The following is a 15,122-nucleotide window of genomic DNA, read 5'->3' as shown; positions in this document are numbered from 1 at the left end:
TTTAATCTCTCAAAGTGTATCAGCATCCCTTGTTGTGAAGCACTTCGAGATTTGTCTTGGCAGATGAGAAGCGCTATATAACTTAAATATATTATTATTATTACTTGTTAAAGCCTTTCATATTAATGCTACTGCTTCAAATTAAGAATGTATATAATGTAAGTAACTTAGGTCAATTTAGGCAAACAGTATATACAAAAATGTAGATATACTTGTACGTCTTGTTTTCAGTGATCTATTTGTACAGAGAGTGTTGGTTTACTGCTATTGTCACCCACCTTAAACTCACAGGACTCCTCTATGACGACCTCTAGCCGGCTGTGCTCCCCTAAAATAGGTTTGCCCATCTCAGATATTCTCCGGGCCTCCTCCTCCTCGGGGGTGGGGTTGCCTTTCAGGGAGCACAGAGATGTAAGTATCATGTATATTATTGTATTGATTGTGTAATTTACAAAACACACACATATCCTTAACGTCAGCCAATGGCACAGACCAACACCTCAAGCATTAAGAGATAAACACATTCCGTACGGCACACACACTTTCAAACATTTGTAAAGGTGCGGCATGTGGCATTTACAGAATGTCTTGCTTCACTGACATTGTGAACTTCCTGTTGAACTGGAGTGGCCAAGAGGAATTTTAGCCCTGCATTTAGGCAATTTTCTTCACCGACTCACACCTCAGTCTTTGACTTAACTCTAAAATGTCCATTCTATGACTCAAAGCATATGACTTGCTAAGCTTGTTAGGTGATAGACAGCGAGCTATGCCTGTGAGTTTCTGCTCAGGGATCATTTAAAAGTGTAAACCAGTCGGGTACCAATTCAAAAGAAGACTTGTTTATAATTCCGATGCATACCTCCATGTAAATATTGCACTTAAGCTCTGGGGCCTCATCTATAAAGCCTTGCGTAGGATTCACGTGGGAAGGTTGCTTACGTAGGACAAAGCAAATAAATACGCAGACATTTTTCGATTCATAAAACACTGCGTACCGACGTGTAGGACGTGTCTCCCTTTATAAACACAATCAATTGTTTGATATCATTCCAATCAACTCGAAATGCGGCGCAGCTTTTGCGAGCTTCACGTAACGCTCATATTTGCCTATAAATAGTTAAAGAAACGCCCCGTATTAATATTCATTTTGACTGACTGCATGAAGAAGATCGCAGGAAATGACGACAGAACAGCTAAAAAAGACATCTCACACCCTTTCTCACTTCTCTTCTTTTTCATTTCCTCGCTCCTCGGGTTGCGTTCCAATAGCCATTTAGCTTAGGAACCTTCCTAACGGAGTGAAATGACCCGGAAGTCCCTCAGTGGCAGCCATGATAAGTGCCGTTCGAATTCTCTAGAATGATGAGAATGAAAGGAAAGGAGGTTTCAAACTTCCTTATAACCTCCTTTAGCTTAGGAACCACTGGACCTCCCCTAACCGACAGGAGAAGCGAAAATGCTGCCCCACAATGCCTTGCAGCCGCAGCATTTGCCGTCACTCAACAGTCGGCCGTTCACGGAAACAACCGATTATGACCGAGAAATGATATCATGAACGTTACGGTGCTTATTAAGCATTTTAAAACATAGGTGGTAAGTTGCCAAAGTGCTTTGTTTTGAACGTTCATCAGTATTATAATCAAAAAGAGAAATATGAACGTTAGTTTTCACTGAAATGATCAAATAAAGTCAACATTTCAGTCTTTACTGAGCTGTGTGGAGTTTGTTCAACTTTTAAAAGATGTTTGAATGGTGATGTACACAGTGATAGATGTTAAGGACTAACGTTTATAATAAATACATTTGTATTGATTTTAAGATCTTTAGTTCATACAATCTTACGTATTGGGATCATTTGTATTAATGTGGACCGGAGGGAGAGGGTGACGAGCATAAGTTTCACTTTCCTTTTTTATTTCAATTCCAACTTTGGTCCTGAAGAATATGTTTCTCTGTTGTACACGTTCATAAAGCAAGACAGCAGCATCAGAGCACGGTGCAGAGTCTCTAGATGAGTTTACAGTAGTCCCTCGTTCTTATTATACATCCATGTTGTAGTCCGCTGTATAGAAAACTGTGGTTTCCATAGTTTCCCCACAGCAGCAGACGCACACAATGACGTCCGCTGGCGCATCATAAACACGTCGGATAGTGAAAGTGCATTCGGATTCTCTAAAGCACCGCAGTCTCTTCTCCTAAGTCCTTTTGAATTCTCCTATCCACTATCCCTTAACCCCGTGAATTTTCACTCAGAGGTCAAGGAATAGGAGATAGGGTTAGAACTTAGGAGCTGATTTTTGGATTATCGGAACGCAACCTCGGTCTCGGTCTCACCGGACGTTGATTAGGGTTAGGGTGGCCTCAGTGGCCTTATTATCTTAGGACCGAGGAGCGATAATGGAGGAGCTATAATCGAGGAACCACCAGACCATGGCTGCAGTCGGATAGTTTAAAAATCAGCTCCTAAGTTCTAACCCTATCTCCTATTCCTTGACCTCTGAGTGAAACGTCACGGGGTTAAGGGATAATGGATAGGAGAATTCAAAAGGACTTAGGAGAAGAGACTGTGGTACTTTAGAGAATCCGAATGCACTTTCACTATCCGACGTGTTTATGATGCGCCAGCGGACGTCCTGAATGTGCGTCTGCTGCTGTGGGTAACCATGGAAACCACAGTTTTCTATACAGCGGACTACAACATGGATGTTTAATAAGAACGAGGGACTACTGTAAACTCATCTAGAGACTCTGCTCCGTGCTCTGATGCTGCTGCTTTGCTTTATGAACGTGGACAACAGAGAAACATATTCTTCAGGACCAAAGCTGGAATTGAAATAAAAAAGGAAAGTGAAACTTATGCTCGTCACCCTCTCCCTCCGGTCCACATTAATACAAATGATCCCAATACGTATGATTGTATGAACTAAAGATCTTAAAATCAATACAAATGTATTTATTATAAACGTTAGTCCTTAACATCTATCACTGTGTATATCACCATTCAAACATCTTTTAAAAGTTGAACAAACTCCACACAGCTCAGTAAAGACTAAAATGTTGACTTTATTTGATCATTTCAGTAAAAACTAACGTTCATATTTCTCTCTTTGATTATAATACTGATGAAAGTTCAAAACAAAGCACTTTGGCAACTTACCACCTACGTTTTAAAATGCTTAATAAGCACCGTAACTTTCATGATATAATTTCTCCGTCATAATCGGTTGTTTCCGTGAACGGCCGACTGTTGAGTGACAGCAAATGCTGCGGCTGCAAAGCATTGTGGGGCAGCATTTTCGCTTCTCCTGTCGGTTAGGGAGGTCCAGTGGTTCCTAAGCTAAAGGAGGTTATAAAGGAAGTTTGAAACCTCCTTTCCTTTCATTCTCATCATTCTAGAGAATTCGAACGGCATTTATCATGGCTGCCACTGAGGGACTTCCGGGTCATTTCACTCCTTTAGGAAGGTTCCTAAGCTAAATGGACTATTCGACTTCAGCCCATCCTCCGATGAAATCCTCAGACACTCGCCCCGCCCCCTTACTGTGTATCGCTCACTGATTGGACGATGCAGTGCATGCACTGATCTGATGCTTCTTGACATGAGAGCAGTTTCCCAGCGGAGTGAAGAAAACACATGAACCTCACAGGAGTCAGTCCTCAGTTTATACCGTGTTTTGTTTCAATTAATGTTTCATTTAGTTACAAATATGTGATATATCTGAACAACAAAGTGGTCAAAAGTCATTTTATTCATCTTTTGGAAACATTTTCATGATCGCTTTTTTCGTTTTACATTTTCATTTATTGTCATTTCCATTCAGTCAGTCATTAAGTGCTATTAAAATGTTAATGTGCTACATATCCACACATTCAAACAAAGTGTGCAGTCCAATGAATGTTAATCTAACTGGGTTTTGATAGATAACATATCTCTTTTTCTTCTCTCAATTATTTTATTTCTATTGTGCACTCTAATCAATATGAATCAAACTATTGTTCGTTTATACATTTTAAGAATGGCGTTTATCTTTTTTGAGAATGACTTCTTATTTGATTTGATTTATTTGGGTCTACAACAGATGATACAACTGTTTGTGTCAGTAAATGTGTGGCGGGGGTGTTTGTGAAAACAACGGGGACAGAGCTGCTGTCAGGCGAACAGCTGTGCGGCGTCATCCAACGGACGTCGCTTCACGTGACGCTCCGGAGGAAAGGACGTCCCATTGCTCTTAAAACTCATTTCCCTGCTTCTCGTGGTTTCCTTGTGTCTCTCCATGCTTCCCTGGTGGGAGGGACTAGAGGCAGGGAAAGGACGCAAGTGAGGGACGCAAGGAATCCATTTAACCGAAGTGAGAAGGACCCCGTGTCAGATGTTGGTTATTTTTGGGAGGTGGAGATAAATCATTGATTGGTTATTGGCTACTGGTTACACAAGCCAACAAAACCTTGTGACATCATAAAGCGGCCAAATTCTGATCAGCTCATTTTCAGACAGGTTTTTATAGAAATGGATCAGGACAAAAAGAGAGAGAATCTTTGTTCCTGAAACTTTCAGAGTCTCTTTCCACAGAGGGGACACATGTTGATGTAGAAGAGACATGAAGAAGAGGGGACACATGTTGATGTAGAAGAGACATGAAGAAGAGGGGACACATGTTGATGTAGAAGAGACATGAAGAAGAGGGGACACATGTTGATGTAGAAGAGACATGAAGAAGAGGGGACACATGTTGATGTAGAAGAGACGTGGAGAAGAGGGGACACATGTTGATGTAGAAGAGACGTGAGGAAGAGGGGACACATGTTGATGTAGAAGAGACGTGGAGAAGAGGGGACACATGTTGATGTAGAAGAGACGTGGAGAAGAGGGGACACATGTTGATGTAGAAGAGACGTGGAGAAGAGGGGACACATGTTGATGTAGAAGAGACATGAAGAAGAGGGGACACATGTTGATGTAGAAGAGACGTGAAGAAGAGGGGACACATGTTGATGTAGAAGAGACGTGAAGAAGAGGGGACACATGTTGATGTAGAAGAGACGTGGAGAAGAGGGGACACATGTTGATGTAGAAGAGACGTGAGGAAGAGGGGACACATGTTGATGTAGAAGAGACATGAAGAAGAGGGGACACATGTTGATGTAGAAGAGACACGAAGAAGAGGGGACACATGTTGATGTAGAAGAGACACGAAGAAGAGGGGACACATGTTGATGTAGAAGAGACATGAAGAAGAGGGGACACATGTTGATGTAGAAGAGACATGAAGAAGAGGGGACACATGTTGATGTAGAGGAGACGTGGAGAAGAGGGGACACATGTTGATGTAGAAGAGACGTGAGGAAGAGGGGACACATGTTGATGTAGAAGAGACATGAAGAAGAGGGGACACATGTTGATGTAGAAGAGACACGAAGAAGAGGGGACACATGTTGATGTAGAAGAGACGTGAGGAAGAGGGGACACATGTTGATGTTGAAGAGACATGAAGAAGAGGGGACACATGTTGATGTAGAAGAGACATGAAGAAGAGGGGACACATGTTGATGTAGAAGAGACATGGAGAAGAGGGGACACATGTTGATGTAGAAGAGACATGAAGAAGAGGGGGACACATGTTGATGTAGAAGAGACGTGGAGAAGAGGGGACACATGTTGATGTAGAAGAGACGTGAGGAAGAGGGGACACATGTTGATGTAGAAGAGACATGAAGAAGAGGGGACACATGTTGATGTAGAAGAGACACGAAGAAGAGGGGACACATGTTGATGTAGAAGAGACATGAAGAAGAGGGGACACATGTTGATGTAGAAGAGACATGAAGAAGAGGGGACACATGTTGATGTAGAAGAGACATGAAGAAGAGGGGACACATGTTGATGTAGAAGAGACATGAAGAAGAGGGGACACATGTTGATGTAGAAGAGACATGAAGAAGAGAGGAGACACATGTTGATGTAGAAGAGACACGAAGAAGAGGGGACACATGTTGATGTAGAAGAGACACGAAGAAGAGGGGACACATGTTGATGTAGAAGAGACATGAAGAAGAGGGGACACATGTTGATGTAGAAGAGACATGAAGAAGAGGGGACACATGTTGATGTAGAAGAGACATGAAGAAGAGGGGACACATGTTGATGTAGAAGAGACGTGAAGAAGAGGGGACACATGTTGATGTAGAGGAGACGTGGAGAAGAGGGGACACATGTTGATGTAGAAGAGACATGAAGAAGAGGGGACACATGTTGATGTAGAAGAGACACGAAGAAGAGGGGGACACATGTTGATGTAGAAGAGACACGAAGAAGAGGGGACACATGTTGATGTAGAAGAGACACGAAGAAGAGGGGACACATGTTGATGTAGAAGAGACACGAAGAAGAGGGGACACATGTTGATGTAGAAGAGACACGAAGAAGAGGGGACACATGTTGATGTAGAAGAGACATGAAGAAGAGGGGACACATGTTGATGTAGAAGAGACATGAAGAAGAGGGGACACATGTTGATGTAGAAGAGACATGAAGAAGAGGGGACACATGTTGATGTAGAGGAGACGTGGAGAAGAGGGGACACATGTTGATGTAGAAGAGACGTGAGGAAGAGGGGACACATGTTGATGTAGAAGAGACATGAAGAAGAGGGGACACATGTTGATGTAGAAGAGACACGAAGAAGAGGGGACACATGTTGATGTAGAAGAGACACGAAGAAGAGGGGACACATGTTGATGTAGAAGAGACACGAAGAAGAGGGGACACATGTTGATGTAGAAGAGACACGAAGAAGAGGGGACACATGTTGATGTAGAAGAGACATGAAGAAGAGGGGACACATGTTGATGTAGAAGAGACACGAAGAAGAGGGGACACATGTTGATGTAGAAGAGACATGAAGAAGAGGGGACACATGTTGATGTAGAAGAGACATGAAGAAGAGGGGACACATGTTGATGTAGAGGAGACGTGGAGAAGAGGGGACACATGTTGATGTAGAAGAGACGTGAGGAAGAGGGGACACATGTTGATGTAGAAGAGACATTAAGAAGAGGGGACACATGTTGATGTAGAGGAGACGTGGAGAAGAGGGGACACATGTTGATGTAGAAGAGACGTGAGGAAGAGGGGACACATGTTGATGTAGAAGAGACATGAAGAAGAGGGGACACATGTTGATGTAGAAGAGACATGGAGAAGAGGGGACACATGTTGATGTAGAAGAGACGTGGAGAAGAGGGGACACATGTTGATGTAGAAGAGACGTGGAGAAGAGGGGACACATGTTGATGTAGAAGAGACGTGAGGAAGAGGATTTTGCATAATAGGTCCCCTTTAAGACCAAATAAGAGATTTTTGGTTATTGGCTAATTTGAATATGCTGTTTTTATAAATGCCGCACATTGCACCTTTAACACGCAAGCTATCTTACCCTGGTTAAGCAGCAGGGCTGTGAAGAAAGACAGACACTGATTTATTACAATATAAGAACACTAATATCAGGGTACATTAGCGTGCAGTCAGTTACTCTGATGCAGGCGCCAAACATTCAGCCGCATGTGTTGCTGTTGCATAACTAGACACTAGATATGATATATTACTGCCATCTGTTGTGTGTGCAATGAACAATTCCTCTTTCACATAATCAGCATGACCTTATCATGATTAAAACTAGTCCCTTATGAATAATGAGATTTTAGTTTGAGTAACATTTACCAGAGATGCCCCGCTTCAACCATTTTGGGTCCTCCAGCACGATGAAGAAGTTCTCCTGCTTCTCGTACTCCGCCACATTTATAATGCGCACCTGTAAGACCTGACTGGAGATATGAAAGCATGCACACATGTTTTTTATTCAAAGAAAGAAGCCATAACTACTACGAAGCATAAAGTGCATACAGTTGACACACAATACCTCCACATCTTTAAGATTTGCTCTACCTTCTAAATCACATCACAAATTGAAGTGAGCTCAATAATTCATCACAATGGGCCTTTAAATAATTCATGCTTAGACATAGTGTGCTATCACTCCTCAGTGTGCCAATGAAATGGCGCTGGACATAATGGCTTGGAGCACAACAGCAGCCTGGTTAACCAATGTCTATTAAGTTCATTTGAGGAAAATGGAAAAGGCATTCCTGACTAAACGAAAGGAGAGTATCAAAACACACACAGCTTAATGGCCCCGCAGGAGTCTAATTACCTTGACTGTAACGCATCCATGCATTGGCCATGTTACATAACAGAGTCTTTCACTAAGTGTACACTCAGACCATGTGCAAACACAGCTTATATAACCTGAAAGTTTAATGGGAAAAGGATCTGCCAGTTAAGATGGGGTGACTGGAGGTCCCCCACACCTGATCAGGGATGGGATTATCTTTAGGTGTTAAGTGGTCCAACAGGACCTCCTCCTCCTCCTGGTAATCCTCCGCTGAGGGCCAGGTGCCCCTTCCTTAGAAGCACTAATCGTTTAAAGTAGTATCAATGTGAAAGCACTGAGCGAGCTGTGCGTGAGTACTACTGAGGGGTGGACCGTGAAGCCGGATTAGTGTGTACGCGAGGTTCTCCTTTAGCCTGGCTCGATCAGCATAGCGACGTATGCTGCAGACATAACCTAGTTCGGACCAATCGAGGGAATATATTCGTTTTTATCTTTGTCTTTCCTCCTATCAAGTTGTGTGTATTTTTGTATCTAAGTTGAACCTTCCATAACTGTGCAGGTGGCATACATATATAATTCGCTGCCATTTGAATCAGTGTGATGTCGACTTGCCTATGGAATGTTGTTGGGACTGATTGATGATGTGGTGCAGTCCGTTTAACACTCCTGGTCTATTGTAGCTAATAGAACACTGATTAAAACATTGATTAGTCTACTGGTATTTATCACAGATGAAACTGAATCAATACATTTGATTTATTTTTGATTTAATTTAGCTAATAACAAAATAGATCTCCCCGTGTGCAGTTTTCTTGGCATTGCCTCATGTGTTTGTGTTCATAAGGACCAAGTATCAGAGGCTGTCAGACCATATTTCACTTTCAGAAAATGTAGCAAAATGCGTTCTAAACAACCAACTATACCTACATTAAAGCACCCAAAAGACCTCTCTGTCTTTCTTTGAATCTAGTAACAACAGTACAACTTCTAGTAACTACTTAACATTAGATTCCTGTACTGCATGCTGTCATGTTGGCACAACTGGTTTCAGATGTTCACATTTGAAATGGGAGGAACTGCAATCCGCTCTCTAACTAGAGCCCTGCAGTCCGCTGGGAGACTCAACAGCTCCATTATCTCAGGGTTTAACTCCATCTAGTTGTGTTGTCTCTGTTTTGCTGTTTGGGTTCTTGTGAATGTTTAAGATAACCTAATCTCAACGAGAGTGTCTGAGGAAACAAAGATGAAAACAAACAAGTTACAGTTTCATTCAAAGTTGGAAACCTGAATTTTGTTAAGGGTTTCTTCTTCTTCTTCACATCCTATAGTTCATTTTGAGTCAATCTCACAAACACTCACCAGGGCACCAGACCTTCAACACATTTGCTTCTGTCTAAAAACTACCAGAACTAAATGTTTAGGAAATCATTTTGCTTTTAAAAATGTAACTATGTATTTGTGGCACAGAGAAGCCAATGGGCTTTGATGTGAGTGAACACTTCTGACTGGGCCTTACCTGGTCTGCTCATTGGTGAACTCCACCTCTCCTCTGGCCTCCTCGTAGTCCACCCCCGCCTTGGCACTGCCGTCCTCCGTACGGTACGGCACACTGACGGTCCCCCTGGAGCCCGAGTTCCTCACCACCGTCACTTTCAGCATGCCGGTGCTCTCGCTGACCCGCAGCACGCGCTGGCCGAAGGTGAAGATGCCAGCATGGTCATCATCCAAGATAGTGATGGTGGCCTGCAGGGGCTCCACCAGCCTGGCCTGTGGTGGAGTTCCTGTCCCTTCACCTCCACCTTCCTCTAACCTCAGGTTCTGAAGACGCACAAAGAAATGCTCGTCCTCCTCAAAGACGTCATCGTCCAAGATGCCCACCTGGAGAGAACAGAGTATGGTCACTGTACTGTACTTAAGTACAATGTTGAGATACTTATACTTTACTTGAGTATTTCCATGTTATGCTACTTTGCACATACCACAATTCAGAGGTAAATCGTGTACTTTTACCACACTACATTTATGTTATACATTTGCAAGCTACCATGCAGTATACAAAGTCTTTAAGACTAGCTGCATCTTCACCAGCTTTGAGAACACTTTAATGATCAATCATTATAATCAGAACATATCATATATATTATTCTTAAAATTACCAATTTGCATGATAAGTACTTTTCCTTTTGGTACTTTAAGTATATTTAGATGCTAATACTTTTGTACTTTTGCATAAGTAACATTTTAAAATCAGGACATTTACTTGTACTGTACATGTAACAGAGTGTTCTACACTCTATCATTTCTACTTTTACTTAAGTACAAGATCTGAGTTCTTCTCCCACATCTTGTCACTCTTCATGGATGCAAAAGGCAAGACAAAAAGAACAAAACGTTAAAACAGTCCCCTTTTCCCCTGCTCACCTTGATCTCCTTGCGGCCCTCCCCTGGCTTAAACATCAGTGTTCCCTTAGTGAAGTCATAGTCTGCCCCAGCATTAGCGGAGCCGTTTTCTGTACAGTAGTCCACATAGAAAGTGTTCTGGCCCGTCCCCCCCTCAAGGATCACCCCGATGCTCAGAGAGCCGCAGTTTTCTGTGCACTGGAACTGTGCACTTTCAAAACAAATGTGCGAGCATGTGGCCTTGTCAGGATCCTGGCCTGCGCTGCGCCGTGAGTGCTCGGCAGCGTGTTTCCTTAATATGTTGCCGGCACCAATCATCAGGCGCGTGGCCTGGACTCGGTAGAAGGCGCGGCTCTTCTTCTGGTGGACCAGGGCCGAGTAGTTGGCCATCTCAATCAGCTGGTCCAGGTCTTTGTCTGGGTGCTTCTCCTTCAGGTCCTTCAGGATGCGGACCACCTATCAAAGAGAGGGCAATAATGCACAATTATTTTAAAGGGGTATGTTTGGCAAAATATAATAATAAGTATTTTATTCAGCTTTTTTCTTATTTATATTGAGCATCTGTCACAAAACCAAATGTTTACAGGGGAAAATGTAGAATTCTGATGGCTTAGTTTATATTGACAAAAGTATTGGTGTTTCTTGAGGTAATATTTTCTTATGAAAAGACCTGCCGTTCCTTCTTGCAGACTAAGGAACGGGAGGTCTTTTTATTAAGATAAACTTTGGAAGCAGCTAATTGTCTGCAGTCCAGACATTCAGACCCCTGCTGGTATTAGCTCAAAGGAAACCTGAACATCAAATTGAGTATCTTAACAGTTAGAAAATATGATACACTAGTGGGCCTGACAGTGTCTTCCATCTTTTAAAAGCCTTTAAAAATACTTCAGGATAATTCCCGCCACTTAAAGAAAATATGTTCCGAAGCTAAAATGAAGAAAACAACCATTTTGTATATTAAGGTGCTATTATTACTTTTTTATGAATGACTTTTTGTACCTATTACCGATACAAAAACACACCATGAAACTAAAGGGGACGAAATCTATGATTTTACACCATTTACTCTCCAGTCTAGCAATGTGTGTCTCCAGCAGCGTTTCTCCCACGTGTCTCACCTCGTCTTTGTTCTGGTCCAGCTCATTGCCCGTCTGCACAGAGACACTGGAAGAGTTTCCGGCACACGAAGCACCGTCCGACAACTTTCCATCCATGATCATGTCAATGCCCTTGGGCTCAAGGTCACCTTCCATTTCCACAACAATGCCGTGCCTCTTGTCGGCGCGGTAACGCTTGTGCATGTATTTGTAGAAGAGTAGGCGACGGTCAGCGATCCAAGCCAAGACCACACACACCGGAAAATAGAGTAGTGTGACGATGGCCTCCCACACCTGCAAAAGAGGCACCATGAGCATTACCTGTGTCCACACTTGATTTATTAGAAATGGATTTATATATATATTCATCTGAACCAACCTCCACGATCCCAGGTGAGATGACAGCCAGTATGAGGTAGAGCCAAATGTAGGCAAAAATACTCCAGAAGGCCGTGATAAAAAACACCCGCAGGTGTTTGATCTTGCGAGACTCTCCGTTCGGGATCACCCACACACAGATACCGATGATCACAAACATGTTGAAGGCAGCGCTGCCCACTATGGTGCTCGGCCCAAGCACCCCTGCATCAAAGTTGTGCCCGATCACCTGTCAACATTTAAGGACAGAAAAAGACGAACGTCACATAAATCAATATCAAACATTTCTTATTTTAATTCTAACTGAAACGGAATCCCCAATACCCGTAAAACAACCAAAACAACACAATATAATTATAAAAGAGGGCTACTTTGAAATGTATATTACGTTTTTTGAGAATCTAACAAACAACTGAAAATGAACTATATTAGAGACAGTATAGAGAATATTTATTTATTAGCATAAATAAATCAATGTGTCAATCGGTTAACATTTTTAATTAAGTTAATCACAATAATAATGTAAACTTGTGATTAATCATTCATAATCACAAGTTTAAAATGCTAGTGTAATGTGGTGATGCAATAACTGTTAAGATATAGAAGAGGGTGTATTACCTTTATTATAACATCTCAGCTTTGTTTATTTCTTAGTCTAATTAATAATTCACATGAATTTCACAAATTATAAAAAAGTAACATTTGCCTGTAACAGCTTGTTTGTTAAAGTGCTCACAATTTTTCTTTCATCTAAAGTTCCATCTGGAAGCTTTATTTAGTTTTCATCACACCGGGGACATGTCCTCAGTCATTCTTTACCATGTAATCACACAGGTAAAGAATCTGTGCTGGGATTACGGGAGAAAGCTTGCCCCCGTCTTGGTAATCTGATTGAAGTGTTCAAGAATAATTGCAAGCGTTAATGTGTTAACGTTGACAGCCCTAATAAATATGAAATATGTTTTCTTCACATTGGTTGTTGCAATTGGTTGTTGTAATAATGAACATATTACTGTGCCTTGAGTTTACCTTCATTTGTATTCACTAACAGTATTAAATATTGTATTAATTTGTTCATTGATAAATGTAAAATACACAACTACAAGTCATTGATTTGTTGTGTTATTCTTAGCAGTGCCTTCATGTTAGTAAGAAAGTGACATTTCATATATTTTTAAAGACAAACTCAAAGACAACAGGGATGTGAACGGCGGTGTGTACCTCAATAAGAGAGAGGAGGATCTCAGGGGCCGAGGAGCCCAGGGCCATGAGAGTGAGGTTGGACACGGTCTCGTTCCAGACTCTCACTGTGGTCACCGTGGTTTCCCCGTTAGCTTTGGTGATGGTCACCTCTTTCTCCTGCAATCAAACACGTTTATTAACATATCAAATATGCCATTCAGACTGAATTCATACTCACCTATTCCTGTTATTATAATCAACGTTAGTGTTACAATATGATGACATTTATAAAGTCATTAAGTCATACTCAGCCTCCCATGGAAAGTTTACTGTAAGGTACTCGAAAGGAGGGTCAGGCCGATTGTCGAACCTCAGATTGAGGAGGAACCATGCGGATTCCGTCCTGGTCGTGGAACGACGGATCAGCTTTTTATTCTCGCAAGGATCCTGGAGGGGGCCTGGGAGTACGCTTATCCGGTCTACATCTGTTTTGTAGACTTGGAGAAGGCGTATGACCGGGTTCCCAGGGAGTTACTGTGGGAGGTGCTGCGGGAGTATGGGGTGAGGGGTTCTCTACTCAGGGCCATCCAATCTCTGTACTCCCAAAGCGAGAGCTGTGTCCGGGTCCTCGGCAGTAAGTCGGACCCATTTCCGGTGAGGGTTGGCCTCCGTCAGGGCTGCGCTTTGTCACCAATCCTGTTTGTAATATACATGGATCGGATTTCTACTGCAGTCGCTTTACCGCACCGTTGTGACGAAAAGGGAGCTGAGCCAGAAGGCAAAGCTCTCTGTCTACCGGGCCATTTTTGTTCCTACCCTCACCTATGGTCATGAAGGATGGGTCATGACCGAAAGAACGAGATTGCGGATACAAGCGGTCGAGATGGGTTTCCTCCGCCGGGTGGCTGGTGTCTCCCTTAGGGATAAGGTGAGAAGTTCAGTCATCAGGGAGGGACTCGGAGTTGAACCGCTCCTCCTTCACGTCGAAAGGAGCCAGTTGAGGTGGTTCGGGCACCTAGTTAGGATGCCACCTGGGCGCCTCCCTAGGGAGGTGTTCCAGGCACGTCCAGCTGGGAAGACACCAAGGGGTAGACCTAGGACCAGGCGGAGGGATTATATCTCTTCGCTGGCCTGGGAGCGCCTTGGGATCCCCCAGTCAGAGCTGGTTGATGTCGCCAGGGAAAAGAAAGTTTGGGGCTCTCTGCTGGAACTGCTACCCCCGACCACGGATAAGCGGGAGAAGATGGATAGATAAAGTCATTAAAACATCTTGTACTGTATTATGCAGTTCAGAGGAGTGTCCATTTAATGATTTTAATTTGAGTACTGTAAGGAAATATTTGTATGTATTCATGCAAACTGTGAAGAAGCTTGAAAATGATTTGTGTAGAAAACTGGGCTGGTTTTGGGCCTGCTAACATGTGGTTTTTAGAGGACACAGGAAGAGGGGGAAGGTCAGGAGTTAACATACAGTCATCCCTGATGTGGGGTGTTGATGATAATTTGGGCAGCCAATCACTGGTCTGGAAGGGAGGCGCAGATAACTCCTCCTTGGGTCAGCGAGGGATATAGACAGAAACCCCGCTGTGTTCGGCCTCTTTCTCCTCTGGCTGGCTGGCTGGCTGGCTGGCTCACGTGAGTATCAGGTAAATGTGGGATCCCACAGAACTGTATGTAATTTGTACTGTATTGATTGTACTTGATTGTATTGCATTGTATATTACCATTAAAGTGGATTATTGTTAAACGGTTACTTGTATGATCTGGATTCCCTTCCTGTAAGATAATGGCTTGTGTAGGGACGCGAGGAGATTTGGAAATGCGGCCTAATTAACATTTAAATCTCCTAACAAATGGTGACTCGACGCTGAATAAACATGAGCTGTGGAAGGAT

The 15,122-nt window shown here is 42.8% G+C and overlaps 1 protein-coding gene across 1 annotated transcript in view; it reads right to left on the bottom strand.

The window, feature by feature from the left end:
- Positions 1-15,122, bottom strand: part of slc8a2a (solute carrier family 8 member 2a) — a 51,398-nt gene that overhangs the window by 3,675 nt on the left and 32,601 nt on the right. The window contains exons 3-9 of the mRNA XM_034099243.2: positions 13,268-13,405; positions 12,048-12,275; positions 11,690-11,962; positions 10,593-11,027; positions 9,688-10,049; positions 7,721-7,824; positions 279-391 (exon numbers count right to left, since the gene is read on the bottom strand). Coding sequence (XP_033955134.1) covers positions 279-391; positions 7,721-7,824; positions 9,688-10,049; positions 10,593-11,027; positions 11,690-11,962; positions 12,048-12,275; positions 13,268-13,405 — 1,653 coding nt within the window. The remainder of the gene's footprint in view (positions 1-278; positions 392-7,720; positions 7,825-9,687; positions 10,050-10,592; positions 11,028-11,689; positions 11,963-12,047; positions 12,276-13,267; positions 13,406-15,122) is intronic.

The sequence above is a fragment of the Pseudochaenichthys georgianus genome, chromosome 14 (assembly GCF_902827115.2).
Source record: "Pseudochaenichthys georgianus chromosome 14, fPseGeo1.2, whole genome shotgun sequence".
NCBI lineage: Eukaryota > Metazoa > Chordata > Actinopteri > Perciformes > Channichthyidae > Pseudochaenichthys > Pseudochaenichthys georgianus.
Note: the sequence above shows the minus strand (reverse complement) of the source record. Positions and strands in the feature narration are given on the sequence as shown.